At 42.7% G+C, this 27,722-nt stretch overlaps 2 protein-coding genes across 2 annotated transcripts in view; one reads left to right on the plus strand and one right to left on the minus strand.

Moving 5' to 3' along the window:
- Nucleotides 1-1,010: 1,010 nt before the first annotated feature.
- Nucleotides 1,011-18,983, minus strand: arl10 (ADP-ribosylation factor-like 10). The gene is made up of 4 exons (XM_076750596.1): nt 18,846-18,983; nt 12,933-13,116; nt 8,934-9,109; nt 1,011-5,937 (listed from the first exon to the last, which is right to left on the minus strand). The coding sequence occupies exons 1-4, from the start codon at nt 18,981-18,983 to the stop codon at nt 5,764-5,766; spliced, it is 672 nt and encodes a 223-aa protein (XP_076606711.1). The 3' UTR covers nt 1,011-5,763.
- A 3,876-nt stretch (nt 18,984-22,859) lies between these two features.
- wwc1 (WW and C2 domain containing 1) overlaps nt 22,860-27,722 on the plus strand; it is a 42,816-nt gene continuing 37,953 nt past the window's right edge. The window contains exon 1 of the mRNA XM_076750499.1: nt 22,860-23,901. Within this exon, the coding sequence (XP_076606614.1) occupies nt 23,783-23,901 (119 nt within the window). The 5' untranslated portion in view covers nt 22,860-23,782. The remainder of the gene's footprint in view (nt 23,902-27,722) is intronic.

Here is a 27,722-nt window from a genome sequence, read left to right on the forward strand (position 1 = left end):
GCACAAACAGGGAAATTGAGCTTTTCTTTGGGACTATTTTCAGCAGCGAATTAACCCACATTTGGCGTTCCAGTGCAGTTTTTGTAGAATTTGAGTTTCTGACCCCTGAGAAGTGGCTGCACATGTAAGTCAACTCAACCAAAGCGTGATGTTTTTTGGTTGTTTTGTTTTATTAGTGTCCTTTTTATAGACTCGAAGAGGTGAAATTATTGAGTAATTCCAAAAAGGAAAGCAAAGATTAAAGGGAAATAATGAAGAAGCCTTTGAGAGTTTTGTCTTTCCACCCCTCAGATTGATTTTCTGATTCCCACTCATCACTCGCTGATGTTTTTACTGCTTTTTAGACAACAATGGAGCTCTCTGGCCCAGAGGAGTAAGATCTCTCAGGCTTTGGATACACAGAGCTCCTACTGCCCAAAGGCAAAATTTGTCAAAACACGAGCTACAAAACCGCTGAACCTGAAATCTAATGAAACCTGCACCTGTACTTTGACAGTAAATGTGGTTTAAAATGAGTCATTTGTTCGCAGGACATGATGTGCAGTGGCTCATCTTACCCTTTGTCCTCGGCTTCAGTTGTTTCTGTGGTGGCATCTCACCATCAGCTCTGGAGTGTATGCAATGTATTTCACATATGAGCTGCTTTGTCAAGATGTAAGACCTCGAGACTCAGTGGAACCTGCCGCGCTTTACCTGTAAAATGTCTAAAACACTTCAGCCTGTCAAACAGGCTTGGACTTAAAAGCTTTTTCCCTTAAAAGCACCAAAACCAAAATCATCCACAAGCTTTTTCACGATTAAATATTCATGGATTTCATTTTGTCACTTTGAAACCCTCATCAAACTACAACAAATCCGATGACCCTGAAGGCAACAACACACTGTCAGAGCTTCATGGGGGCTGATGTTGTTGAATACCAACTTCAAAAAAGGTTTTCTTTTTATTGGATTAAATGATGTTCAGGAATAAAACGTCCAGAGTTTTACTTATGAGCCTTGGAGTCCTAGAAATGAGTGTGAGATTTGCACTGATGGCAAGAAAAGTGTGAAATAAACAGCAGAGGCTTGTTTGACAGGTAGGTAAGAATAAATCATAATCTTAAGTGACAGAAAAGCACCAAGTTTCTCAGCCATCATTACTGCATCACATGACATCCACCTCTGGATTCACTCATGACTGATGCAAACTACTTTAATACCCTGTTAAATCTGTTCATGGCTGCAGAGTTTCGGTGCGGAAAAACAGAGCAGATGATGGGATGTACGCGTAACCGAAGAGAACATTTTCTAGACAAAAGCTTCAAAACTTTTAGAAACTTTCCCTCTTTATTCTTTCAGCACCTGCAGCAACTCTGTCGCCGTAAAAGTGACATGTTTTCCTCCAGGATGCTCAACTCTAATAGAACATTTTCCTTTGATAGAGAATCCAGTTTAAGTGACATTAAGCGCTGAAGTGTAGAAACACAGCTGGGACCTCAACAGTGTGATCAGTGACAGCCAAGCACAGAGACTGACTCTCACTCTCCATGTGTTGTGGATCATTTTGATTAGTTGTTGAATTCGAGTCTACAGCCAAGCTATGCTCAGGGAGAATTCTACCACTTTAACTCCATTAGTTTAGTAATTCAGCACATCACATTTCCTAAAAGCACTAATCACTACATACAGCTGGGATTGATGGGAACATCAGTCATTTAATGATGTGTGTTTGGCCACGAACCAAATTATTAGGAAAAAAGTGAAAATTAGGACTGCAATGTGAATCCGTGTCTTTGCAGGCATTTAAAGCTGTCCTGTGTTTTCTTGCAAATGAACAAAGGTTATGTTTATATTCAGTGATACTCACCAAAATGCATTGTGTGTATCAACAAATGTAATGCATGCCTCATCTAACACGCCACCTTTAAAGGTGCAATGTATAACTGTAAGAAATTTAGTTCAAAACGTTCAAAAATCAACAAAAATTCTCAACAGAATGTGAAAAAGTAACGTTCTGAAGTCACGTCCAAGACGTCAACGTATTGTGTCGCAGAGTTACCCACTGAAGTTAGCATGCTAACCAGCTAGCTAACCACTTGGTACTTCCCGGATCCAGCCATGTTCACCAAAGGTTGCCCCGTTTGGGCCGACACTGTCAGCTAATATGGCCACTAGCTGCATGGCTAACTGAGCTAACTAGCTAGTAGCTGGTAGCTACAGCAGTGCAGTGATTAGCAGTTAGCTGATATGCTGCTCCCTATTTGTTCAGACATTTACCACATAGCCAAGTCTTATTGCATCTTTAATATATCACAAATTATTAAATCATGCATAATGAGTGCTTTTATTTTAAGTGTACTTTGATGCTAACAGTTTTGTACTTGCTGCTTTGATTATTTATTTTAGCTCTTAGTGAAAGGGGACGCTGCAGTCTGTCTTTGGGGATTTTTGGAGGTATTACAGCACCTGTGGAAATCAGGTTTCTCTAATCCTCCACCCCGATTACACAAACTAGGTTTCTGGCTTACCTGACCTTCAAGAAATTGTCCTGTAGAAAAAACCTCCAGGTAAAACCAACACACAGGTTCACCTTTCCTTGAGTCATGTGAACGCGCAGCACATTATCTTTATTGTCCTCTGTTGTTGTTTCAGATTATCTGCTGCAAAGTTAACGGCAAAACAACGGCTTGACCTACATGTGCCGTGTTGACCTTTGCTGTTCTCGTCAATCATTCACCGCCTCGTTCCACTGAACAGCCCAAAGGTCCTCCGGCGTCACGTGTTTGACCATCGAGAAAACATCCCCGGCACGCTCAGGAGGGAGGAAGCTTAATCAAGTATCTGAGAAGGAGCGGCAGGCCGGAGGAATGTGAGGTATGACTGCTCTGTTTCACTCCAGCTGTGGGTGTTTTCTGGAATATTCAGCGGGTGGGACTTTGAAACTATGAAGCGAGTTGGCAGCAGGTTTTCCATCAATGAAATGCTTCTCGTATCTTCAGTCTGAGCACATACTGGAGATTAAGGCTGCCGGTACCCTCGAGTGTTTCACGTACGACCCTGAAAACAATGAAGACAAATCCTGATACTGTGACACGAAGACTTGCATCCAAACTGAATTCAGGCCTGAGGAGCGATATTAATATTACGTAACCCTTCAAATATTCTCCAGTTTAATAGGTTTCACTTGGCATCATGACTCATTTATGTAGCTTTGATTCTGATTGGACGTCTCACAGCTTTACGAGATGACGAGCTCTCGTCCACAAGCTGTGCAGTCTGAGTCACGCTGCCTCGCCGTCGCAGTAACCTGCAGAACTGACGGCGTGCAGTGAAAACACCTGAGCTCAGAGTGACGTCTCAGCGAAATCTGCTCGTTAGACCAGTTGTGAAACTTGTCTGACAAAAAACAGTCAGGCAGCTCCAGAAGCCCGTAGATTATCTGAGTTTGTGTTTGTGCTGACATGCTCAGTCCGCAGAGACAAGCACTCGACCCCCAGAATCTGTGCTCGTTAACAGCTCATTAGTCATCTTTGACATCTGGTACTAAAGATCCATCCATACTGTTTTTAGTGAGGTGAGATAATCCCACTTGTTTGAGTGCCTGTTGAGTACATACCTGTGTTTATGTCCTCTTTCTACATGTTTCCAGTTTCCCATGCAACAGAGATCTTAATATCAGTGAGATTATTATGTTAAAAATACAGGGATTTTTTTAATTATCTAACATTTTTCAAATCAGTGGCTGCTCCTGTTTAAATGGACTAATTCATTACAGCAATGCAGCTGGGAAATAAATAAGTTTTCAACAAGAGATTTTCTCTCATCCCTGTTTTCTGTTGCACATTAAAAGGGAACTCCACTGATTTAGCATTTCAAAAATAAAAAAGTATTTTAGTCTATGCTTTCTCATTTTAATTCATTTCCTGACATGAGCAGAACAGCAAAATCTGGATTTTACGACTGCGTTTACGTATTTCTTCTTATGTGACCAAACACGCTCAGTGTCGGCTGCGATGATGAGCGTGCAGTTATTTATTTAAGCTTTCTTTCTGTCCACTGTCTGTTAATTTAATTTTGTAAATTAATAGTAAGCTTTTACAAAAATTGTCAGACTGTTTACTTACACTTAACACTTCATGGCAAAATAAGCTTGCTTAAAAAAAAACTGACTCAGGTTGATTCATAGGTGTGTCAAAAATGAAATTAACACATTTTTTTCTATTTGTTCTCGTGATAATTTCCCTGAAAATATGTTCGAAATCGGCGGAGCTCCCCTTTAGGATTAAATAACCCAATGGACACTTGCTGTTTAGGAAACCACAGCTGAACACGTTAACATCGTTTTAACAGAGAACAACAAACCATAAAGACATGCATGAATTCACATCTAACGGCTCCATTTACATCTCACATGAAGACAAGGATGAGACGGTCACTGGTTTTAAAAAAAGAGCACATAGGACGATCCACAAAACTCAGTGACTGTGAAAACAACATTTCTGCAGAATTAGCCCACATCCAAAGAATAAAACCTCACATTTCATTAAAAAAAGTCTCATAAGTAAACACTGCTGCACACATACAGCATTAAAAATCAGAATCGAGCCAATTCAAGTTTATCTGTACAAGAAGCATTAAAGTCAAGTAACTCACATCTGTATTTACACACTGAGGGATGTGTGATTCAGTGGATTCTAGTCCGTGTGAGCGACTTCTCCACGGCCATCTAACTGGAGGGCAAGCAGGATCGGGAGTGTACGAGCTTTAAAGGACTGAAAGCAGCTCAAATCCTTACAGACTGAGACTGATGAGTGCAACCGAAAGCAGATCTTACCTTCACAGAACACTCAGTGGTTTCTTGTTTATGAACGGTCTGACCTCGTATGACGGATTGTGTCTGAACATTCAACAGCTCTGTTTTTGTATTAACTGGATTTGGCTGATTCTGTGAAGTTGAGCGATGTGTGGTAGTCGTAGCCACATCGCCGAACAGGGACTGGTTTCAAATGAACAAGCTTAAAATGCTCTCAGGCTGTTTGTGAAGAAATTCATGGAAACGCTTTTCACTGCTTTTCAAAAAGTCCAGGGATCCTTTAAATGATTTGAAAAAAAAAACTCCCCCAGATCTCAGTAAAGCCTCCGTGTTGGAGTCAACACCCAGTCAGTGAATTCATCCAGCTGGTGCAGCTTTAGTCCCCCGGGGGGCTCCAACCTGGCAGCCCTGAATATTACCTTTTCTGCTCTGCTGAACACAGAAGACTTTCAGAAAACAGCGACGTGATGAAATCTCTATATGAATCTACAAAGATGACACACTTCAGTTTATACACAGTGTAATCTACATGCTTAAATAACCCTGTCGCAGGTCGACACTAAGACGAGTCCACAGTCTGAATCTCGGGCAGGAGGTGAACGCTGTGTCACAGACTCCACGAACAAGCCTTCGTCCTTCTGTCCCACCTTCTGTCCTCGTCCTCCTCCCTCTGCACCTCCTCTTCTCCACTGAGTATGAGGAGGAGAAAAGTGTAACGATGAGCTGAAGGGCGAGGAGGAAGACGAGGAGGTACTGCGAGGCTTTGTACTCATCTTGGCATCTTCTCGTCTGATTCAGTCATTTCTCTGCCTCAGTTCGTGCTGTCTTCGTCATCTCCTCCTCCTCCTCTGCCTCAAATGCGGCAGAGCTTAAATAAGGAGGAGGAAGAGGAGGAGGAGGAAGATTGCTTCGAGCCATCCTTTTGTTTTCGTCCCTTCTCCTACTCTTCTGCTCTGCGGGGGGAGGCGAGATCAGACGAGCTGGAGCAGGAGGTCCTGGAAGGTGTCCAGGCCCCGGCAGGAGTTCCTCAGGGCTCCGTCAGAACCCAGCTGGGCAGCCAAGAGGAACAACTTCCTGTCCTCGGTCACGGAGCCCAGAGACAGGGCCTCATGCAGCTCCGACACACTCACAGCATTGGGTTTGTCCTGTGAGGAGCAAAAAACCAGTGAAACTTAGTTTGACAAGAAACAACTGCCTCCTTGTTCAAGGACAACTACGACTGCACATAAACCACACCAGCATTGACCGAAGATGTTGGTGCTGTTTGTTCTTGTTTTTAATAGAATCTCATGTCACTCGTCACATAATGACTTGTCCTGTTCTGAAATATGGCTTTTATTAAGAAATAGATATCAGCCAATAAACAATATGAGTCTGGTGGAAAACATAGGAAAACTCTGTTTTCTTCTGTAAAAACGTACAGATGTTCATAGAAAAACTGTACGTAAAAATCTGTCTTATGTTCCCAGTACTCATATTTTCAGTAAAATATACACCTTTTTTTTTGGACGTACGTGCCTACGCTAGCTTAGTTTGACTGCTAGCATCAACACAAACAACTGACAATGCTATATCAAATATAAGCTGTGTATTCAGGCGTGTTTTGGCTCATTTTTGGTTAAAATGGCCACATATAGTTCAACACTTCTGTTTATCACTGTTAAGCTAACAGCTAACTGAGCAAGAAACAAGTTTTTGCTAATGGCTTTTGGTTAGCACAAACGTGAAAAGCTAACAGTGCTATCAACAAACAGAAGCTGAGCGTTTGCCATATTCTTGGCCAAAATATGGTTAAATTAACTAATTTGTTGCTTGTGCGGTTCGCTAGCTACATACCCTTTTTTGCAACAAAGGCAAACAGTTAACTGCAATAACAAAAAATGTACTTTCAGCTATGTTTTGGAGGAAGTACGAAATAATAATCTGTACAGTATAAATAATAAATCAATAAAACCTGACTTGATTTCCCAAGAAAGAATAAAATCACCATTATCTTCCATAATACAGATAACTACACGTCAGACTTTCAAATGTTGGCCGGCTCAGTTTTGAAGACAGTGAATTTAACGCCACCCTCCTACACAAACCATTCAACCCAGGCTACAGTCTATGGATGTCCGCCTCGTTTCTTTGCACCGCCACGTCGTTTCCAACGCGCAGGTTCTGCTGGAAACATCCTTTGTACTGTTTCAACACAGCGAGTGCCGAGGCAGAGAACAAAGCAATGGTGGGTGAGAGCCGGTATCGCTGTCAAAAAGAGCTCCTCCCTCTGAGTCCCTTATTTCTTTAACTTCACCTGCGTCATGAGCACAGCGTGACACAAGTTCAGGCTGTGCTCTCAGGAAAGTCAAGCGTTTTGATGATATTAGAGACTGTCCATTGCAGCTCTTTTCCAAAGCAAACCGTAGTTTTTTAACGAGGAACTGCTTTGAAAAGTACCCGCATTCAAGTGGTTGTGAGAAGTAAAAATACTTCATCAATACACAAACCTTGGCCTGCTTTGGAAAACAAAAATCATGAGACGGACAATTAGATGATTTATTCATACACAGATGTTTCCAGCAGATGCCAGAATCGAGTGTTCTTGTGATTTTCTATTTTTGCTTGTGTGAGATCAGCACCCATCTGCACTGATTATCGTTATTATATGCTGCAGGAAAATATTCCTCCTCTGTGCAGCTGTATGATCAGCATGTTCTCAATACTCAATGTACAGCTTCCATTTGTAGCTGGTGGGAATAGCTCTCACATCTTCATCACATGCAGCTACGTTAGCTTAGTTTACACAAACAGCCAGGCTCGCTATAACAAATACAAGCTGTGTATCTGCACATAGTTTGACCATTAAAAAATTCCATTTTGATAAAAAAAAAAAGGAAAATATGACTAAATGGGAAACAGCCATTTAAGTTTGGTCAGAGCTGTATATGTGGTTCAACTCAAACCAGTAAGCTCTGATTTGGTCATGCACGTCAAAAAATGAGCTAAATTTGGTTGAAGTGAAATTTCTTTAAATGACTGTATGTGAAGCAGATACACGTTAAAACGCTCATTTAATTGCTGTCAAAACAATAGTGACACTGTATTTAACATAGACATCTAATTAAGATTCATTATTTAGCCCTCTTTTAACCTGGACGCCTACACGTCTTCTGACCTGCCAGTCACCAAGGCTATACTTTTTACTGCTCAACACTGTGATTTATAACATTCAATTCAATTCAATATTCCTTTATTTGTCCCGCAAGGGGAAATTCCAGATTACAGCAGGATCAGTAGAGCAGATTAATATAAGAACTGCATGCAAATTAGAAACAACATCAACATCCCAGCTTACCTGTGTAAGCTGAAAGAGAACCTGGATTTCTGTAGCCACTTTCACATCAATAGTCATTAAGTTTAAAAAGGCACAAGTCTGGCTTTCATTTGTGTAGTAGGTATTCTGTTTGATGTTTGAACTTCCCTCATTCATTTTGAAGATGAAAGTGGTGAAAAGGGGCTTTAAAATGCCTCCTCAGCTGCATGTTTGGACCATGATGCACTGCATAAGCTAACTGGACCTGCTGCGCCTGCTCTGCACAGAACATTCTGGCATTTAGCTGAACCGCGGTGACTTAACAATGCGTTTTATCACAGGTTCCTCTCTTGCTAATAGTAGCGCAGAGTGCTGAGAGGATGAAAGCTGCAGCGCTGACAGCAGACATGACAAATATTCCTGCTCCCCTCAGAGGGTCATGTATAATTCCACATATGCCGTGTAGGGCGAAGACATATGAGGCGAGGAGGAAATGTAGAAATGTTTATTTCAGGAGTCTGATGGATCATCACTGCTGGATAAATGAAGAGGGAACAACCCACTCGTGCCCATTCATCAGCTCTTTTTAGGCACTTTTACTGGTAAATTCCTTCAGTGTTGTTATGACTGGAGGGTTTTTAATAGAACGCCGGTGCACCAGAGTGTGATGGCTTCCAGGTGAGTACTAAACTTAGAGAAGAAGTGAATATTAAGGTTTATTCCTGTCACTGTTTCCTTTTCTATTTTCACCCATATTGTCTGTTAATACACTCACAGGAAGAGCTTAAAGGACCACACTAGTATTTTTATGTCTTAACAAGAGACGGACAGGACACCTGCTTTTACCTGCTTGTTGCCCAGGACGACCACGGGCAGCTGAGGCTCCACACTCAGCAGGCGGTGCAGCTCAGCCTTGGCCAATGGGAAGCGGCTCTTGTCGGAGGAGTCCACCACATACACCAGAACGTGAGTCCTTCTCAGGTAGTCTGACCAGTACCTCCGCAGGTCCTCCCCTCCTCCGACTGCAACAGAGGAAGCACAAACGTTCAAACTTTCAGGTTTTTTTTTTTTGGGTCTGCCAACCGAGGTTTAATTCGACCAACAGGAACATTTCTAGAGAGAAAAATACGCAACTTTAATGATCATATAACGAGACTAATCTGCCTGTTATGACACACTGGGACAGCAGGAGATGCAGATTCTAACCTGTGACAACACAGTTTTCAGTGGGAGTTTCCATTAGTTTCCCAAAATATCCTGTAACTGCCCGTCCAGACCAAACAAGTCTCAAATCTCTGTTTTTGCAGCCAAACAAACTCTTCTACCTTCAGAGATAAACAGGACCTAATGTTCTGACTCGTCGCCTTGCTCAAGGGCGTTTCAGCGCGGCCGATGTTTTCCGTCGGCATCCTTTGTGCTCCAGTGACAGAAGATGCCTTTCAAATACATCTGATGGTTAAATTAAAAACAGATCAAGTGGTAGAGTTAGATAAGCTGTTGACATTCTTCCTCTAAACAAACTGGCCACAGATTAATTTCAGATGTGTATCAGACCGAATGAAATCACTGATCTAGTTTTCACTGAGGGATGAAATGGGCGACGACGGCGCTCAGCCGGTATTTATCCCCACGTTTCCCTGCTGGAGAAATTGGTCTGATTCATTTTTTTCCGTCTTGTTGCCTTCAGACATATGTCAGCAAGGCTCTGAGCTAAATATAACAGCACAGCTTTTTTCTTTGAAAGGTTTTGGGATTTCTGTTTATTTCTGCTTTTCATGCATTCTTTTCACTTTTTTCCTGTTTTAATTTTCCCTTCTTTATTGGTTCTTCTCATGCGCTCAAAGGAATTCTTCTTGTTTTTTGGAGGGATTGTTTTAATATTCAGGGTGTGTTTGTTTCTCCTGCTAATTGCAAACATATCTCATTTGAGGCTTGGGGGGAATAACTGAGTGTCACGTGAAGCATCTGTGCCGTCATGTTTTAAACATGGAGGGGTCAGACCTGAGAGCTGCTGGGTGTTGGAGGACTGTGTCTCTTGTTTACTCAGATTATTATCTGTCCTGCTCTGTGGACTCGCTGTTGAGTCACGTGACTGACTGATTGTTTCATTGTTATATGAGAAAATGGCGTCATGAAGTCCAGTCTAACCCAGATACAAGCTTGTCAAAGCTTTCTGTATCACCTACACAGTCACAGGACACACTCTCCACCAGCTTCAATGATTGGAAAAGTTTCATAGTAACTGAAGGCTTTAACTTCCCACAGTCCTGCTGTGAACTGACCTGCAGCTGTAATGACCAAACGGCACTCAGCGGCCAAACGAATCACTGCTCACACACCGGCGGGTGTGACTTCAGGTCGTCACCACCTCTGAATTCAGCACAGCGAGAATTCATTAGTGCCGGACTTAATGGAAAATGTTGCTAGGAAACTGGGTAGTGATGTAGCTTTAGCTGATGTGATGTGGCAGCATTAAATGCGTGTTTACCTGATGTGGTACAGACGGCGGAGCTGACGCTCAGCGCTGCGGGCAGCTTGTGTTTTATAGTCAGAGGGAGCTCAGCGGGACGTTGGTCCCGCGGCTCAACAGGACACCTTATTAGACACACACCCACATGTGCACACACGGCAGACGCTGAGTCACATGGGTGTGAATGGTGTGGATGCGTGTATATACTGAGCTAAGCTGTAGTTGTAGTCCTGAGGGCCAAATGATCTCTGTAATATTTTCAATGGAGATCGCGGCTGCACTCTGTGAGCAGCCACACGAGCCGCAGCACCACACATCCGACTGTTTTTACACCACGTTTTGCAACCAACTTTATCTTTAACCCTTGAATATGCTGAATCCGAAGACATGGATCCAAAGGCATTGAGTCAAAGTCTGTTTCCTCACTGATTTGTTTCCTGTAGCCCCATTTGTTGCCTCGACGCTCCGTACGTTACTCCACAAATTCCACCTCTCAGCACAGATCTGAGTGAGGAAATACAAACAGTACTTTTGTACCCGTCTTGTGGGAGCAGTTTGGTTGTCAAAGGTATTTTTGTGATCTGTCAGGTGTTAACTATCCCCCCGGGGGAAAAACCAACATTTAAATCCTGTATTTTGACTGACTGTGCGCAGAGGAAGCCTTCAGAGAACAGCTGTGTTTGTAGTGCTGTTGCTGAAAAACTGTGAAACTGAAACTGGTCTGCTCCTTATAATGAAAACTGCAGTATTTAGTGTAGCTGACAGCTTTAGTGTGTGCTGTAGTGTATTGGCGCCCATGCTCCATGTCAGTTTGTGAGCTTCAGTTAAGGGTGTGCCTTCATTAGAGATGAATGCAAACTAGTACACGCTGTACTCAGACTCGAGCATTTATGAAAGAGGAAAGCTGAGAATATGGACTCCAACCACATCCACAGTTTGCATAACGTAGGAACGCAGGAACTTCTCCTGATTCTGTTTTTCACTTCCCGTTAGCACAAACCCAAATCTCAGCTGCTCAAAGCCTAAAACTGCTTCTCTCACTCATCTCATCTGCATCTTTTCATTTAGAGTTTAAAGGCTTTTAGCTTGATTTCCCCAGCGGACCTCATAAAGCCAACTCGTCAGTCCCTGCGCACTGTACTGCTCCCGATGTGCACAAGTGCGCGCTGAGCTGTCAACATGCCTCTGCATCAATGTCGCCGAGACAAAGACTCCAACATTTACTGCACTGGGCCATTGAAGTATTCTGACTGAGGGGGCGGTGACATGTGTTCCTCTTACTTTCAGAGATGAGAAAAGGATTCTAGGCGTCCACCGATCTCTGTGTTCAGATCATGAATAAATCAGCCGTTGAGTGTGACACACTCGAATACATCCACAGAATCTCATCCTGCGGCCGACTGCTGAGCGTCTCACACTCAGACTGGTCTGAATGAAGAGCAAAGTCGTTTTGGGTTATTTTTAGTGCAGTGGCTTTCAGTGGAATGCTAATTAGCAGGATTTATTTATTTGTCTGTAAATACAATCGAGCCGGAAACATCCGCCTCTCCTTTCTGTGCCTGTATGAGCTGACATTCATTTTAGTGAAATGTCACAATTTCTCAGGTTCTCTGTAACAGTTTTCTAAGTCTTAACCTCCAAAATGCATTAAGACTGAAAACAGAAACGGCAAAGTTTCCTTCAGTCACTGAACAAATCAGGACAATATAGCAAGTGCCAGAGATTGCTTCTGTGCTGGCAGTGATGGATGCAGCCAGCTTTTTGGGAGAAGATTGGAGGCAAACAACTGAAATCTGGATCAAGTTCTGAACAGCCGGACTCGAGCAAAACATACATGCAAGCACCAACACTTTAAAGCTGCTGTCATCGATATCTTGTCAGTAACGCATCCAATGAGCTTGAAAACAGCGTGACAGTGTGTTGGGTGTCTCTGAACCTCCAGAGGACCATCAGCTGAACAGCATCACGTTGCTGTGCACATAAAAAGTTGCTAAATGTTACATGTTAAATGCTGACAAACTAAAATGCTAACATGCTAAATGCATTCCAAATGTTAGCACGTCATCATAACTGTGAGTGGGTTGTAATGCTAACATCAGCTGACTCGCGCTGTCGCTCGCCACAGCCTGCTCTTCTATCTTTCAGTCTTATCTTGAAAGAGACTCAGGTTTTCCAGGTATTTTTAGTTTTTCAGGTATCTCTGTGGAGTTGCTCTGTGCATTGCAAGTTAAATGAAGCAAATGGGCAACTGTACTGAACAGAGGGATGAAAGCTCTTTCCAGTTCTCCACTTCGTGCTACCAAAGCGTAAATGCCTTCTACACTCCACACGCAGAGCCTGCTTTGTTTGATTTGGAGGAACAAAAAGAGTCTTACTCTCCAGGAAGTCGAGCTGACAGGCGGGGGCGTTGAGGCTCATGAAGTTGAAGCCGCGGGTGGGCCGGCAGCCGCCTCGCTTAGCCGCTGCCTCCCCGGGGGTCAAACCCTGCAACATGCTGCTCTTCCCGGCCCCGTCCAGACCGAGGACCAGGACCTGACGCTTCCCACGCTCCTCTTCCTCCTGCGGGCAGAGACCAGAGACGATCGCAGTCCATAAATGCTCAGAAATGTTGACTGGAGGCAAAAACTAAACACATAATTTATTCAACGCTGAAGGAGGTTGTTTGCTTCGTTTTGAGACCACTGAGGGTATGGAAGAATGTCTTAGGTTTATCAATATGATTAATAATGTATTCGTGTTTGGTGCAGATTACGCTCATCAAACCACAGCTGAATCTGAACACAGTGTCACAAACAGTGCAGGCTGTCTGAAATCAATAGATGGCTTTGGGCCTTTGGCCAAAATGGGCAAACAGGTGGAGCACGGGTGGAGACGAGGCAGGCCAAATGAAGCCTGGTTGCTGAAACCTAGCAGCTAGCTGTGGCTATAAGTCTGTTTATTTCTGCTGTAAAGTTGGGCATTTTCATATGGGGGTCTATGGGAACTGACTGGCTTTTGGAACCAGCCTCAAGTGGCCATTCATTTTGAACTTGGCATATCAGCATGCTAACACACTAAGCTAATATTGTGAACATGACAAACATTATACCAGCTAAACATCAGCATGCTAGCTTTGTCACTGTGAGCATGTTAGCATGCTGGTGTTAGCATTCAGCTTGAAGCACCAACCTTGCTCGCAGCATGGCTGTAGAGAATTTTCTGCCTCTCCCCTCAATCTGCTCATTTTCATGCCAACCTCATCGCGTCCATGAGACAATTTGTTGGCGTATTCAGAACAAAATAACATATTTCAGGACAGCCATTCATTCAGAGGTGGAACGTGAGAAAAGTGGTTAGTTGTGCTTGATGCTGAAACAATAAATTGATTCTAAATTGATTACTTAATGTGTTGATCATCCGCTAAATTAATCCACAATTAATTAATCCACAACAATTTGGATCATTTACCAAGCAAAAGTGTCAAACATTTGTTGGTTTCTGCTTCTCAAATGTGAGGAATTAATGCTCTTCTCTGTCTTAAGTTATTGCAAATCTAATATATTTGGGTTTTTGCCTGTTTGTTGGAAAACACAGAGTCATGGCGAAGGCCAAGCTCCGCTATTTTCCAACATTTTATGGATAAGTCATTATTTGCAGCCCTGGCTGTATAAAACCAAATACTGGTACTTTTCACAGATTAGCGAGCACCAGTTGTCCATCAGCTTCATGTCTGGATCATCATTTTGTATCAAACTCAATGCATTAGACCCTCAGACGCTTCATAATGTTCAGGAAAATGAATGAGCCTCTGCAAACCTCTGAGGTAAAACTTTCAGAAAAGACAGAGCAGTATCATGGTAATGCAGTAACACCCTCTTACTGCATATTTAGGTCAGATTTGAGAGAGATGGAGAGTACTTGTCTCCCACTGAGCCGCCTGTATCTGTAGAAAGACACTCGGTAAAGGTCAGCAGCCAGATTCAAACCTCCACGCTCTCTCTGCACCTGAGACGCCACAGTCCCTCTGAGATCCTGCACACGTCAGTCATCTCCTTTTAAAAGTCACACAAGGTTAGTCTTTATTCATGCCGTGTGCTGATGCGCGGCTGCGCTTCTGTGGAGGTTAATTAGCAATTCATATCAGCCCTTTGAGAGCCGAGACGCCTCGGCATCAGCTATCGTATTAGAAATATTACACTTAAAATCTCTTTGTTGATGGATGATGGAGGCTTTAAGAGGAGTTGAGACCATTTTCAAAAGTATACTCAGACTCAGGTCTAATTAGACTCCCTGACACATAAAGAGGCACCACAACTACCCTTTAATGGTACCAGAAAGAAGTCAGATGAAGAATTTAAGATATTTTGGTGATGAACTCGGTTTTGTCTGACGTTCCTCTGGCTGTAATCTCAGACTGGTGTTGCTGGGTAAACGTAGCATCAGATAAACACGCTTGCTTTGACAGATCTGCAGCTTGCCTCCTGTACTTCTAGCTTATGCAGCCCGCTGGGAGACAAACCTCAAACCTTGACAGCATCGAGCAGCTCTGAAGCTGCTGAGGCTGCAGAGCTTGCACCGCTTTTCCTCCCTTTGCTGCATTATCAGCACGGACTTTGTGCGAAGTGATCAACGCTTGCGTACTTCGTGTCTTTCAGTCATCTGATTGGATCTTCTAGATTAGACAGGAGACATTTGTCTAAAGCTTCTGACCAACAATACATCCCACATTATTATATTATATTTCAGGCATTTCTTTGGTAAAGAAATTGATCTGACACTCTTCAAATCAAACCAGCGCACTGGCCATTTATCTCCTGCCTCTTTTGTCAGTTCAAATACTTCAGTGACTTCTTCTTCTCTTCTTCTGGAGTCTAACCTCTCCTCTGCCTGTTAGAACATTTCTCATAAAAAGGCTGTGATACTGTATTGATTTCTATTGTTTATGCTTTCCACGGAGAATCAGGAAAAAAGCTGAGCTCAACTGAAGACCAGCTGGATCTGACAGGGATTTAATGTCTTGCTCAAGGACACCCCAACAGAGCAGATGGTTGGCAACACAGCGGCTTTCTAACAAGGAAACACTAAAGCCAGCTCGCCTGCAGCGCTGAACAGCAAACGGAGGAGAGACGTGATGGAAGATCCTCTAACTGTCACATGTCATCAGGCCGGGAGTTCCTCTGTAATTAATGTTGTGATTTATTTCTGTTCTTACTTCAGTTAATGAATTGCGTCATTAACCTAGATCGCTTTCAACCAGTCCCAGATAACCAGTTTGAATCTGCTGCATCCAGCAGAGAGTCTTCAAGCAGCAAGTGCGGTCGAGTCTTTTGACGTTGACTGAGAGGTCGAACAGGTCAATATGTTTGTTTCCGGTCTTTCATAGAGTCAAACAATGGACATCGGGTTTTGTGTTGAGAATAGACCTGGAGTCAGGACGTGCTTAGCTTAGCTTAGCTTAGCTTAGCTTAGCATAAAGACTGGAGGCAGGGGGAAACAGCGAGCCTGGCTCTGTCCAGTTCAAAAACATACCTACACACACCTCTAAAGCTCCCTGATTAATACGTGTCTCATTCACAGAGATGTAAAACTTGTAGTTTTAGGGAGTTATTTTAATTATGTTCTGCTGAAAAGCAGCGTATTCCTCCGCCGAGCGCTTCTGGGCAGCATCTCTGGTTATGGTGCGGTCGTTCAACAGGAAATAGTTCCAACACAAAACCCCCCTAACACCCCCTTAAATAAGAAATAAGTATGGGACCAGTCGTATGTTTGTAGCTCTTGAGGATGTTTTCTTCAGTCCAAGAAACTAACCCTGGTGATGTCACAGTGATGTCATCGGGGTTGTCTCGGCTTGAACTTAAAATTTAGAAGAAACAGCCTGCGTTACAAACTGGTGTAAAAATTAAAAGACGTGATTAAAAGGCAAAGAAGGAAAAGAATGAAATGTTGCATTATGGGAAATGTAAGAGCTTAACCAACACCAGGTTATTGAAACCTGTCTTTCACAAGTCCCCTAACTTTATGGGAGCAGTAAAGGTGAAGTCAGCCGTTAACCATCAGGGCTGCACTCCATCAGATCCTCATGCATGTTGTCTCATGGTCGGTTCAGTTAATGGACGACGTCAAACAGCCACTCATTAAACTTCTGGCTTTTGTGTGCGGAGAGTATCACCTCGGCTCTCTCTCCATGAATATTAATGTTTTATTTCATGAAAGTTTATTAATCTTTTATGATGTTAGAGGAGGGGTCTTTGTTTCAGCTGTTAGAAAAGTCGGACCGTGAAGAGGCTGAACGGCTGCTGCTGAAACACATCAAAACTGTGCTTTGAAACTAAGATTATGTTTAAACTGTGACGGCTTTTGATTCTCCACTTGATGCCCATTCGTCCACGTTTGTGCAGAAACAACAAAATGACGGCAACAATATGAACAGATCCAGACACCCAAGGCGCATCCTGCCAGTCCCTCTCTGGCCTGTGGCTGCTCGCTGCGTTTATCCACCAGCTGGATGTTTTTCTGTTGTTTGGGTGATTGCTTGTCGCTGTGTAAATGAGCGTGTGCGGCCCCCCCACCTGCCCAAACTCCCCGAGGTCAGAAACACGCTGTTAGTCGACTCCCCTGCTTTCTGAGGCCGCAGACGTGATTACAATACGTCCTGCTAGACTTTGGCTCCCGGGATGAAAACATTCACGTCCCCTGTGGCAGACGCTGGCGACGTTATCCTCTGAAGAGGCAGATAAAGCGAGCTGAGCCGGTTTCAGGCCGCCGCTGCTGATCGAATCCAGGAAACAAGGTTAGAGACACGCAAATCGGTTTTATTAAGAGATTCAGGCCGCAGCTGGAGTCCTCATCGAACCCTCAGTCGGTCAGCTGCTTCATTTCTGAGACCACGTCTGTTCATACAGAGCGTTACATCTTCATCATCCTCATCTTCCTCCTCTCCGACGTCATCAAACCTCGTTACAGTTTGTTTTGCCACCCTCATCATCGTCATAGTCGTCATCCAAGGCGGCTGCTGCGTCATCTTTTTGTTCATCACATACCGTCCTCATCATCAGTGACATCATCATCAGCATCATCAGTACTGCTGTCATCATCTTTGTCACCACCATCATCATCATCAGTGATGACATCATCTACCATACAGTCCCTTCATGGTTTTCTTATTCTTCATCATCACAGTCATCATCTTTACAGCCACATCTGTCACTGTCAACTTCACTATTAACATTTTCCTCTTCATCACATGCCGTCCTCATCATCAGTGACATCATCACCACCGCCATCTTCGGCTTGCCACATTTTCTTTGAAATCTTCATCGTTGTTATCAATTGTGAAATCATCAATAGTGACATTCTCGTCGTCGTCATTAAGGCCTCTTTTCATCATCACCAATGTCACCATCGTCATCATCAGTGACATCATCAAAGCCATCATCTTCATCATCAATACCTTCATCATCATCATATTCTTCCTCCAGCGTCATCGATCTTGTTTCTTTTTCTTTGTTTTCCTCGTCATCTCCATCCTCCTCATCATCACCACAGCCTCCACCACATCATCTTTTCAGGATCTTCATCTTTACACTCGCCTTCATCATTGTCATCTTCACCATTAACATTATTTTTCTTGTGACGTCACCATCCTCATCATCATTAAAATTAGACTCCACTGTCGCCTTTATCTTCATCAGCTCCTGCTTACTCATTACCATCGACCTGTTCTTCGTCGTCATCAAATCCATCATCTTCATCATCAGGATCATATCCACCATGGCTTTAAATCTTGGATCATCACCTTCATCATCTTCACCACTGACATCAAAACATCTTCAGCATCACCACCATCACAATTCATTCATCATCTTCATTATCATCATCATCATCGTCGTCCTCATTATTTACATAATTCTGACCAGCATTACCATCATCATCATCACCACATACCCAAAGCTCTCACCTTCATCATCATCATTAACACGTCAGCTATTCATTAAGCAGCATCCTCCTCCTCCTCTTCATCATCACACATCATCACAGTTCACATCTTACTGTTATTAAATATGCAAAAAAACAAATCATAAACATCATCTTCATCATCAACACTACCACTGTCATGCATTCACCAAGCATGCTTAAATCTTCATCTTCCTCATCATCAGGATTCTGCAGTGAATTCTTCCTCAGTCAGTCTGTCAGATGTGATAACAGTAATCTGAGGTTTCACCACCTTCTTCAAGTTAAACAGTTCAGTGAGAATCTGAAACAAACGTGTTTAATTATCAGAGAGGATCATTAACCTTCTGTCTCACCTCTTTGATCGTGCAGTATTCCGCTTGTGGTGACCATATCCGCCTCTTGTAGAAGAAGTTCAAGGCGATGAAGAGAGCGGAACCCAGGGCAGCCACGGCGGCGGTCAGGGCGATGGAGATGTGCCGGAGGAGAACCATATGTGGAGCGCACCGATGGGCGACTGGAGCCGGAGAGGGGCCACTGCTTCCTGGACAGCGCTGAGAGTCACTGCCGCTTCCTCCTGCTCCTTCTTCTTCCTCTTCTTGTCGCCCTGCTGCCGCTGCTCGCTCTACATGTGATCTAGCTGTCTCCGCTTGTTTTTGTTTCGAGACGCGAAAGAGGAAAAAAAATGCTGCGTTCAAGCGCTGCTTGAAAAATCCGGTTCTTCTCTGGAGATGCGGCTTGTAGCACATTGCAACAGACAGCGGTAGATGAAGTAAAAGTACTAATGACGCTGTGACAATACTCCACTACAAGTAAAAACACTGCATTCGAAAGTATGAAAAGTACTCATTGCCCAGTAAAATGTATACTATAATAAATTACGTTTTTACATCAATATTACTGCTGCATCAATGTGTATGTTGCATTTTAGACTGTAACTTATTTTAACTGTGATAGTATATGTACTTTAATCTACAGCAATGTATCATATTCCTCTCTGAGAAGTCAACTTTTCATGAGTATGACATTGCATAAAATGGAAATACTCAAGTAAAGTGCAAGTATACCAAAGTACGCGTGCTTAGTTACATTCCATCACTGACAGCAGAAAATGTGCAGATATTTACACTGAAAACTCAATTTCAGTGACTTGTTTCTAAGATAAACCTGTGCTGACTGTTGATTCTCTCTCTTCTGGTCAATGTTCCACCATGCTGGACTTGTGGTCAGGGCTGCAATCAGTATTCTAGACAAACTGAGGTCATCTGTTCAACTGTCCCCAGCAGAAGCCCAACCAACTGATAGATTATGGACTAACCACCAACTAAACTTTGTTGAAATTTTTTTTCTTTAAAAATCCCCAAATTATGGTCTAAATATTATTTTGAAGTCCTTTCTATGCTGCAGTGTAGGTATTGTGAGTGTGACTGTTGCTTGTAAATCATCACATTTTAAGATATTTAGTTTAGAATAATATTAACAGCACCTTTAAATTTATGCAACAGTAGAATGTAAACTTCTCTTTATGCCATTAAAACCCCTTAAATTAGATTTTTATTTTTAGTCGTTGCTGAACATTTTCTTTAAAAGCCTCCTTGAATCTGCCATTTTAACTCACACTCAGATGGCTTTGGAGAAAAATGTATGTTCCAGTTCCAGGAACCAGCTGTGGACGTTGGCCATGATGCAGCGTAACAGCTTTTCAACACCACCAATGGTTGTTGAGATTGATTCAGCAATTGTCAGCAGCTTTATTAATTGCTAATTTGTCACTATATTATAAAAGTTTCTTTTTTTTTTTTCCAAATGAACTTTAGCTTGATGAAGAGAAATAATAAAGACATATATTTTAAGCTGTTTAGATTAGTTTGCATTAGACACCCATTGTGTAAATATGCTCACCTATATGACTAAAAATAATTTACAACAATGTCATTTGACAGAAAAAATGGTTCAAAACTTTGTGGCCTTACGCGCCTCAAAGGATCAATCTTTGATATTTCCGATAGGACGTGAATGCGTCAGGAGCACCCCGCCCGCAGCCGGTCTGCAGGTGAGTGCAGGACGTCAAAGACACGACAGCTGACACTGAATGTGTGAATACGTGAAACACACGAACAGAAAAGAAGGAGAGAGAAGCTGCAGATGGGCCGTGCTGAGCCGTGCTGAGCCGTGCTGAGCTGTCGGATCACAGTGATGATGGTTCGTATTGAGCCGCTCTTCATCCAGGAGGAGAGACCGAGGCCAAGTGCTCCATCTACAGTCAAGTCTCAGCTTTATTTATTTCTTTTCTCAAACATCATCTGTGGTTTCTGACCATTCAAACTGCACAAGAAGAGGAAGATTTAAAGGCTAAACTTCACAAAGGCTGCTGCGTCATGTATTTTTCCTTAAAAAAAAAAAAAAAATCAATAATAATAATAATAATAATAATAATAACACCACAATGTAAAAATAGTCTCGTGTTAATAGATTATAATGAAGTAAACGCAACCCTCATTTTACTTTTAGTATTATTATCAGAAAAAAGTTCTTTGATGCAAATTTTCACCACTTTATTTACTGAAAATCTACAATGCACCATATGTTGACATAAAAATAGATTATTATTCTTATGTGTAAAATCTTAACACAGAAAATAATTGTGTGATAGAAATGCAGTGAGCAAAGCTTTTCAACTAAATACTCAAGTACTTTCACTTTCACTAGAGTATTTCTGTTTTACGTTACTTTATATTGTATTTTGTAGTAAACATTGAGCTTTTTACTCCCATGCATTTGTCTGATAGCCTCAGTTATTTTGCAGATTTAGATTATTAAGACAAAACATAAATCTGATAATAAATTGGGATATATGATTATTGATTAAGCTAACACATTAAGACACTGATCATTATAATCCAATTACGTAATATACATAGTTCTGAAATGGGCCAATCTGCATCTGAGTAAGCATTCACTCTAAACAGAGTAAGTGCATTCAATACTATGAGATTTAATCTGCATTAATTTATGCGCTTGATTGATGCCTCAATGTTGTCTCCAACTGCTCGACTTTTAAAGTTTCACCAGAAATGATTCCTGAGTGCCGTCTGGGAACAGACTCCCATCAGATGAAAACGAGTCTCTGGTGACATTAACTCACAGGAACTTTACATGAGTGAACGGTGGTGTTATCATCATGCAAAGTGTGATCTGATAACAAGCAGAGCGCGGGGCCCCGATGCTCATCAGTAACATCTAAAGCGTAATCAGCAGCAGTTTAGTGGAGGATTAAAGTGCTTCATCTTACTTTGTTCAAATCAGATCAATGGTGTCTGCAATTTACTCTGAGCTCAACACGCAAACCTTTTCTCTCACCTTCCTTCAAGTCCATCATTTATTCCAAAAGAGTGAAGCCATATTCACGCTGTGTCATTTCATTTTGTTAAATGTTAAATCCGAGCATTTAGGTTATCAGTGTGTTTTTGAGTTGCTCAGAGCTACAAACAAGATGCCTATTGGGATAAAAATCAGACCACTTGAACAGTTGCTTCCTTTGCCTGAAAACTACTGTATCACCTTCCAAACAAACATGTTTTTTTAAGCATCTGGACAGAGAGTTGTCAGGAGTCAGCCCTCCATGTTTCATCACAATCAGACCACAGATGCAGCCTGTAAAACTGGCCTGAGGTCAGTCATGTCTCAGCATGTAGCAGTTCAGCATTTTCTCCTCAAGAGGGCGCCGTGAGCTTGAAAGTTTGTCAGAAACGTGAAGGAAAGTAGGCTGCTGACTATAAAACACAGTGTTTAACCTACATGACAATAAATAAGTAGAAATACGTGATGAATCAGATAGAAATAAGATTAGCCAAACTGTCTAACAGCCACAACTATAAAATAAATACATTTAAATGAAAAATGGACAAAACAAGGGCAAAACCCTGATAAACTTGCACCTGTCACTGTACAAACGAGAGGAGAGGGATGAAGATGATGGATGATATTTGACCTCTTGCAGTTTTTCATCAATAGGAAAAACAATTTATTGAAAGTTGAGTTGAGTCCATGTATAGACAAAAAGAAAGGCGTAGGCAGTGATTTTGCATGTCATTTTGCAAATACAGCAGAACACTGATGTCATCTTACAAATACATAGCAAACAAAAGTAACGATGCAGTAATAAATGAAAAACAATGCAGATGTGTGTGTTAAGGTCATCAGCAAAACACATACATTCAGTGTTTTTCTTAATATCAGCCATAATCGACGAAAAGAGCTAATTTTGTTTTTTAAACTTCGTCCTGAATTAAAACAGTCACCGGAAGTCTTATTTTGCTGGACGAATTTGTCAACAGAGGTTTTATTTCGTAATCAAGACCGGAAGCCACAGTGAATGTGTGCGCCTTGACAGCGCTCGACCGGCCGAAGTCATCGAGACTGAGGAAAGACTTTACCGCCGCCGCTGCCGCTCCCCTCCCGCCCGGGTTTAAAAGGATAATCTGATAAAATAACACACAATTTTCTCACGGATTTACCGGATCTTAACGGCCGTGGGTTCGGTCGCTTCTTCCTTCTCTCAGCGGTGTTCAGACTGGTCGTTACCCCGCGGCTGGCGGCTAGCATCGGTTACCGCTGCTAAACATGGTGGCCTGTAGGCAAGAAGAAGAAGCGAGCTCAGTTTGTGGATTTTAGAGGGTTTTTAAAGCCACTCGGACGGTCTTTTCAGCGGAACCCCGCTGCTCTGGGCACGCTACTGCCCTCCTTTTGGGTTTAATTTGCCCGTTTGTGGACTTCGACGTGGGGCTGCCCTTCTGTTTACGTTGGAGCTCCAGCAGCAGGCAGCACCGTCCGTGTCTTGTGGATAATCGTACTTTACTTGAAAAGTTGTCGCCAGGCCGCCGCAAAGTTTTCCACCCGGCTGGGAAAAGTTGAGAAACATGCTCTCCCGCGGGGAAAAACGCGTCTAATAGCGAGACGGTTTGGTTTTTATGACCGCTGGGTCTGTGTTACGGATGTCCAGACACTCATAGAGATGAACCGGTGCACAAGTGCAGCTAACTGGAACAGTTTTATCCTCTGAGATAGATTCTTCCACCAGCCCCCCTTTGAGGTTTGATTCACTGCTAATCTGTGGATTATTATGGATTATTATTATGGCCTAATCCCAACCGCACCAGACCGGGAATTTTGGGAATAACCGCCCATACTGCTGCTGCTGATGGTGATGATGAAGATGACAGAGAGAAGCGATGGTTTCCCTTCGTTATGATTTTGAGTAGAGAGGAGTTCATTACATGGAGACTCGCCTGACATGCCAAGGAAGGAGTTGCCACTACCTGAGGGTTGGGAGGAAGCCAGAGACTTTGATGGCAAAGTCTATTACATTGACCACATTAACCAGTGCACCAGCTGGATCGACCCCAGAGACAGGTAGGAGAGTGTGTGTGTGTGTGTGTGTGTGTGTGTGTGTGTGTGTGTGTGTGTGGGACAGAGATGCTGTAGCACTAATGAAGAAGATGGATGACCTTTGACCTCATGCAGGTGATTAAAAATAAGCACTTATCCTGTCAAAATGCTAAAAATGTGAATAGAAAAGTCACATTTCTGACGTCTGTGCACGTTGTTCTGCAGTTACAAAGAATATCCGTGTCAGATTACAGAAAACTGACAGATGACCACAGAACTCGCTGAAAGCCCCAAATCACACGTGTGTGTCTGCAAAGCAAACAGCATCTGTCCTCAGAAAAAAACATCAAGGGACACAGCAGGTGACGGTGAATCGTACCTGTTTCACACCACAGGTGCTGCTGGGTGCTCCTCTGTGCACTAACAGTATTTATTCTTTATTTAGTCATTTATGTTTACACGTTTTCCTTCTCAGAAACAAGGAGATGCTGCTGCCCGTTGCTAAGTGTTGTTATTACATGCACTAAAACTTGATTTATTTCTCATTCATAAGCATTTTTTTAATGAAAGTTGAATTTTTTTTTTTTTAGTTGATACCTTTTTTAAATGAAAATAAAAGCGCTGCAGAGAGAGTGCAGATCTGCCTAAGCACACAGAGAAAATGCAGAAATGTTCATTTAAGTTCAGGAGTTGTTTCTCTTTTGTTATTTTTAAATCTTTGTGTTTTATGAGATGCAAAAACAACAGCGACAGCATGATGATGGTTCATGTATCAGCCATCGGCCTCCTCGTATCCTTCGACCACTACTTATTAAAGTTTTCTGACCTCAGCCTGTTTCTGTAGTGCGTGTCCCCCCAGGACATTTGAAGGTGTCAGTCACTACTGAGAGACTGGAACATAAACATTGAGGCTCCTATCGGTGACAGGCACCACACCGTCAGCTGGTTAATCACTCGAACACGCAGGATTGACCCTGAGCTCGTGTGCATGGATCACTGGACAGGCGACAACATTTTACATGGACCCTGAGACGGAGACTTAACACCTGTGACTACAACTGCAACTAGCAACTTTACTGACTTCCCACATCTGGAGGTGATTTCCACAGATGTATGGCTTTATATTCAGTTTACCATCATGGATCAAATCCTCACATTTGAGGAGCTGAAACCAGCAAATGTTTGGCATTTATCAGAACAGATGCTGATTCGTTTTCTGTTGATCGACTGCTCCATTATTCCTTACAATATGAGAAACAGAGATGGGGCATTTGGACAGGATACAGTGTTGTTTTTAGGTGTAATTTGGATGAATGTGAGACCAGCGTGAACAGCAGAGTGATCAGAAGAAGAAATCTGAATGAGAGGTTGACGTCAGCTCAGGACCTGCAGCCTCCTCTTACTTGAATTAGAAATTCATGCTTGAAGCTGGGAGTCCTCCTCCCTGTGCGGAAGCCTTCAGCCTTCAGTGTTAACCGAACGCATCGAGATGATGTTGTGGATGAAAAATAAGGTCTTCCTCCTCACAGTGTGCTCTGTTCTTAAGTGGTGTCTCATTAGCGCTCGAAGTAGAGACAGCGAACGAGCAGAGGGCGGGACTTCACTCCTGGTCAGGCCATTAGAGAAAAACACATTAGAATTCACAGGAACAAGTCTCAGTGGTTAAGAAATATCCCAGGTGATGCACTGACATAGAGACATGGGAATGAAGTCGGGGAGTTCTGTTCAGTGTGGCTGTTTTCTGTATTTTGCAAGCAGCACATCTTAAGAGAGACATAAATGAATACGTTAGTGTTATATATACCAACATGCCTTCTGATTGGCTACTCATCATGTTTAAATCAGCACAGCGTAGCATCGTTAGCTGTGTTTCCATCAGCGTATTTTCATGTGTGTTTTGAAATACCACATTTGAAAAGGTTAAGTTAAGGATAATTTGCTTGAGGTGGTTTTTGCCTTTTTTGAAAAGGTTCCTGAGAAATGGAAACGCCTTTTTTCCAAAGAGGCCGTGATGAAGCCAACATTTAGCTCGCTTGACTGAAGCTCGCAAACATTTTATTTCCTTTTTGTCCGGTTTGCAGCCTCGACTTCCACCGTGTTTAACGTAGCCTACAGCGCCACCTTCTGACAAAAGTACACTTTGGGTGGTCTGGTTTATCCGCTCCAAACCAGTCGATGGAAATAAGCCTAACTCACATTTTTCCTTTTCTTTTTGCGGTTTGGTTTCCTGCCTTCGAACCGGCCGTTGGCTGCCGCTCATTTTACCGCAGTGTGATAAAAGAATAACTTCACAGAGACGTCAAACCTGAAATGGGGTGCTCCATTTCTGAGTGGTGTTATCAATAACAAGGAAACAAACCAGGAAACAAGCAGCAAACATTAATGCTGGGAGACTTAGTTTGGTTTCATAACACGCCGACACTGCGCCGCAATCAGGCGAAAATAAAACTGGCTAAATGTTGACGTACAGCATCTCAAACAAGTTTCAAGTCTAAGCAAATGTTTCTCGACATGAAAGGAGCAGAAACCAGTGTTTGCTCACAAACCTGAACGCCATGAAATGAATGGAAGCCAAGAGCTGCCTGGAAAGTCAAACCTGATAGGAAATGAATGGAAGAGTCAGTTTGTCTATGCTAAACCATCAGTACATTCATTTACAGCTTTATTTTTCTACTTTCTGTCATCTTTTCAATCAATATGGAGATGAATTTTACAATCTCACCCCAAAGTCCTTTTCATTCATTAGAAAAGTCCCAGGGTGACTGGTTGGACGCTGCACTGTGTGTTGTGTAAGGACATTTTATCCGTTAATATCAGTTTTTCCTTTCAGTTTGACACCAGTTTTGTTTCAAAATGAAGCTTTGGTTCTATAAAAGCAAGTCCAGTTATGTGCAGGACTGAATAAATGATGGATTTTGTTAAATTAATTTGCTATAAAAACATTGCTGAATGCCGGAGTTTTTTCTCCCAGGGTGCATCCTGCTCATTTACATTCCTGTAACTGGAAATCAGGTCTGGAGGTGTGAGTTACCCCCCCCCCCCCCATAGAAATCCATCAGTGTAATAGGCTTAGAGTGCCAAGCATGCAGCACTACATGACACAGTCCAGCTTGTACAAAAACACAGTGTCGGGGGGGCAGATTTTCACGGGGGCTCGTTTTTCATCTTTACCAGTTACTTAAGACCCCTCGGACTTTGACACCAAATCCCTTTAATGGCTTATGTCTGGAATTCTGGAGGCTTAGCGCTTGTTTTTTTCTTGGCTGTGTGACGGTTTGCTGTGAGAGAACACAAACTCTCCTCTCGCTGCTTTTTGTTGACTGTTCTTCTCACATTTTATTTATGTGGCTGATGCTGTTAGCAAACAAACTGTACATCAACACTGCAAGCACGCGGCCCACTGATGGGAAGGGGCCCAGCCGTTATCCCCGGACGGTGCTCCTCTGGCTGTGCCGTCGTGCTCAGCCTTCTCGGGGCTGTTGACTAACTTCCATGTAACGTCCCGTTAAGAGTGATCTGCCCACTCTTCACTGACTTTACTGTGAATGAGTAGTTTTTTAAAGAGCGAATCTACCACCACATTGAGGTAGATTTTGGGGGTTGGGGTCATAAAGGTTGAAGTTTTGATTGTTTGGGTTAGTCTGGTATTATTTTTCTAATTAGTCAGTTAATTGTGTAGTCGACAAAACACAAAGTCGTTTCTAACCACCTGTGTCACTGTTCAGATGGGCCACGCTGTTTTAAGACGCACTTATGAAGTTGTGAATCGACCCTAAAAACTCGGCTTTTTTCTCATCGTGCTGCAAATGAATTCTCATGATTTACAGGATTATGTCACTGTGATG

The sequence above is a fragment of the Chaetodon auriga genome, chromosome 15 (genome assembly GCF_051107435.1).
Source record: "Chaetodon auriga isolate fChaAug3 chromosome 15, fChaAug3.hap1, whole genome shotgun sequence".
NCBI classification, from domain to species: domain Eukaryota; kingdom Metazoa; phylum Chordata; class Actinopteri; order Chaetodontiformes; family Chaetodontidae; genus Chaetodon; species Chaetodon auriga.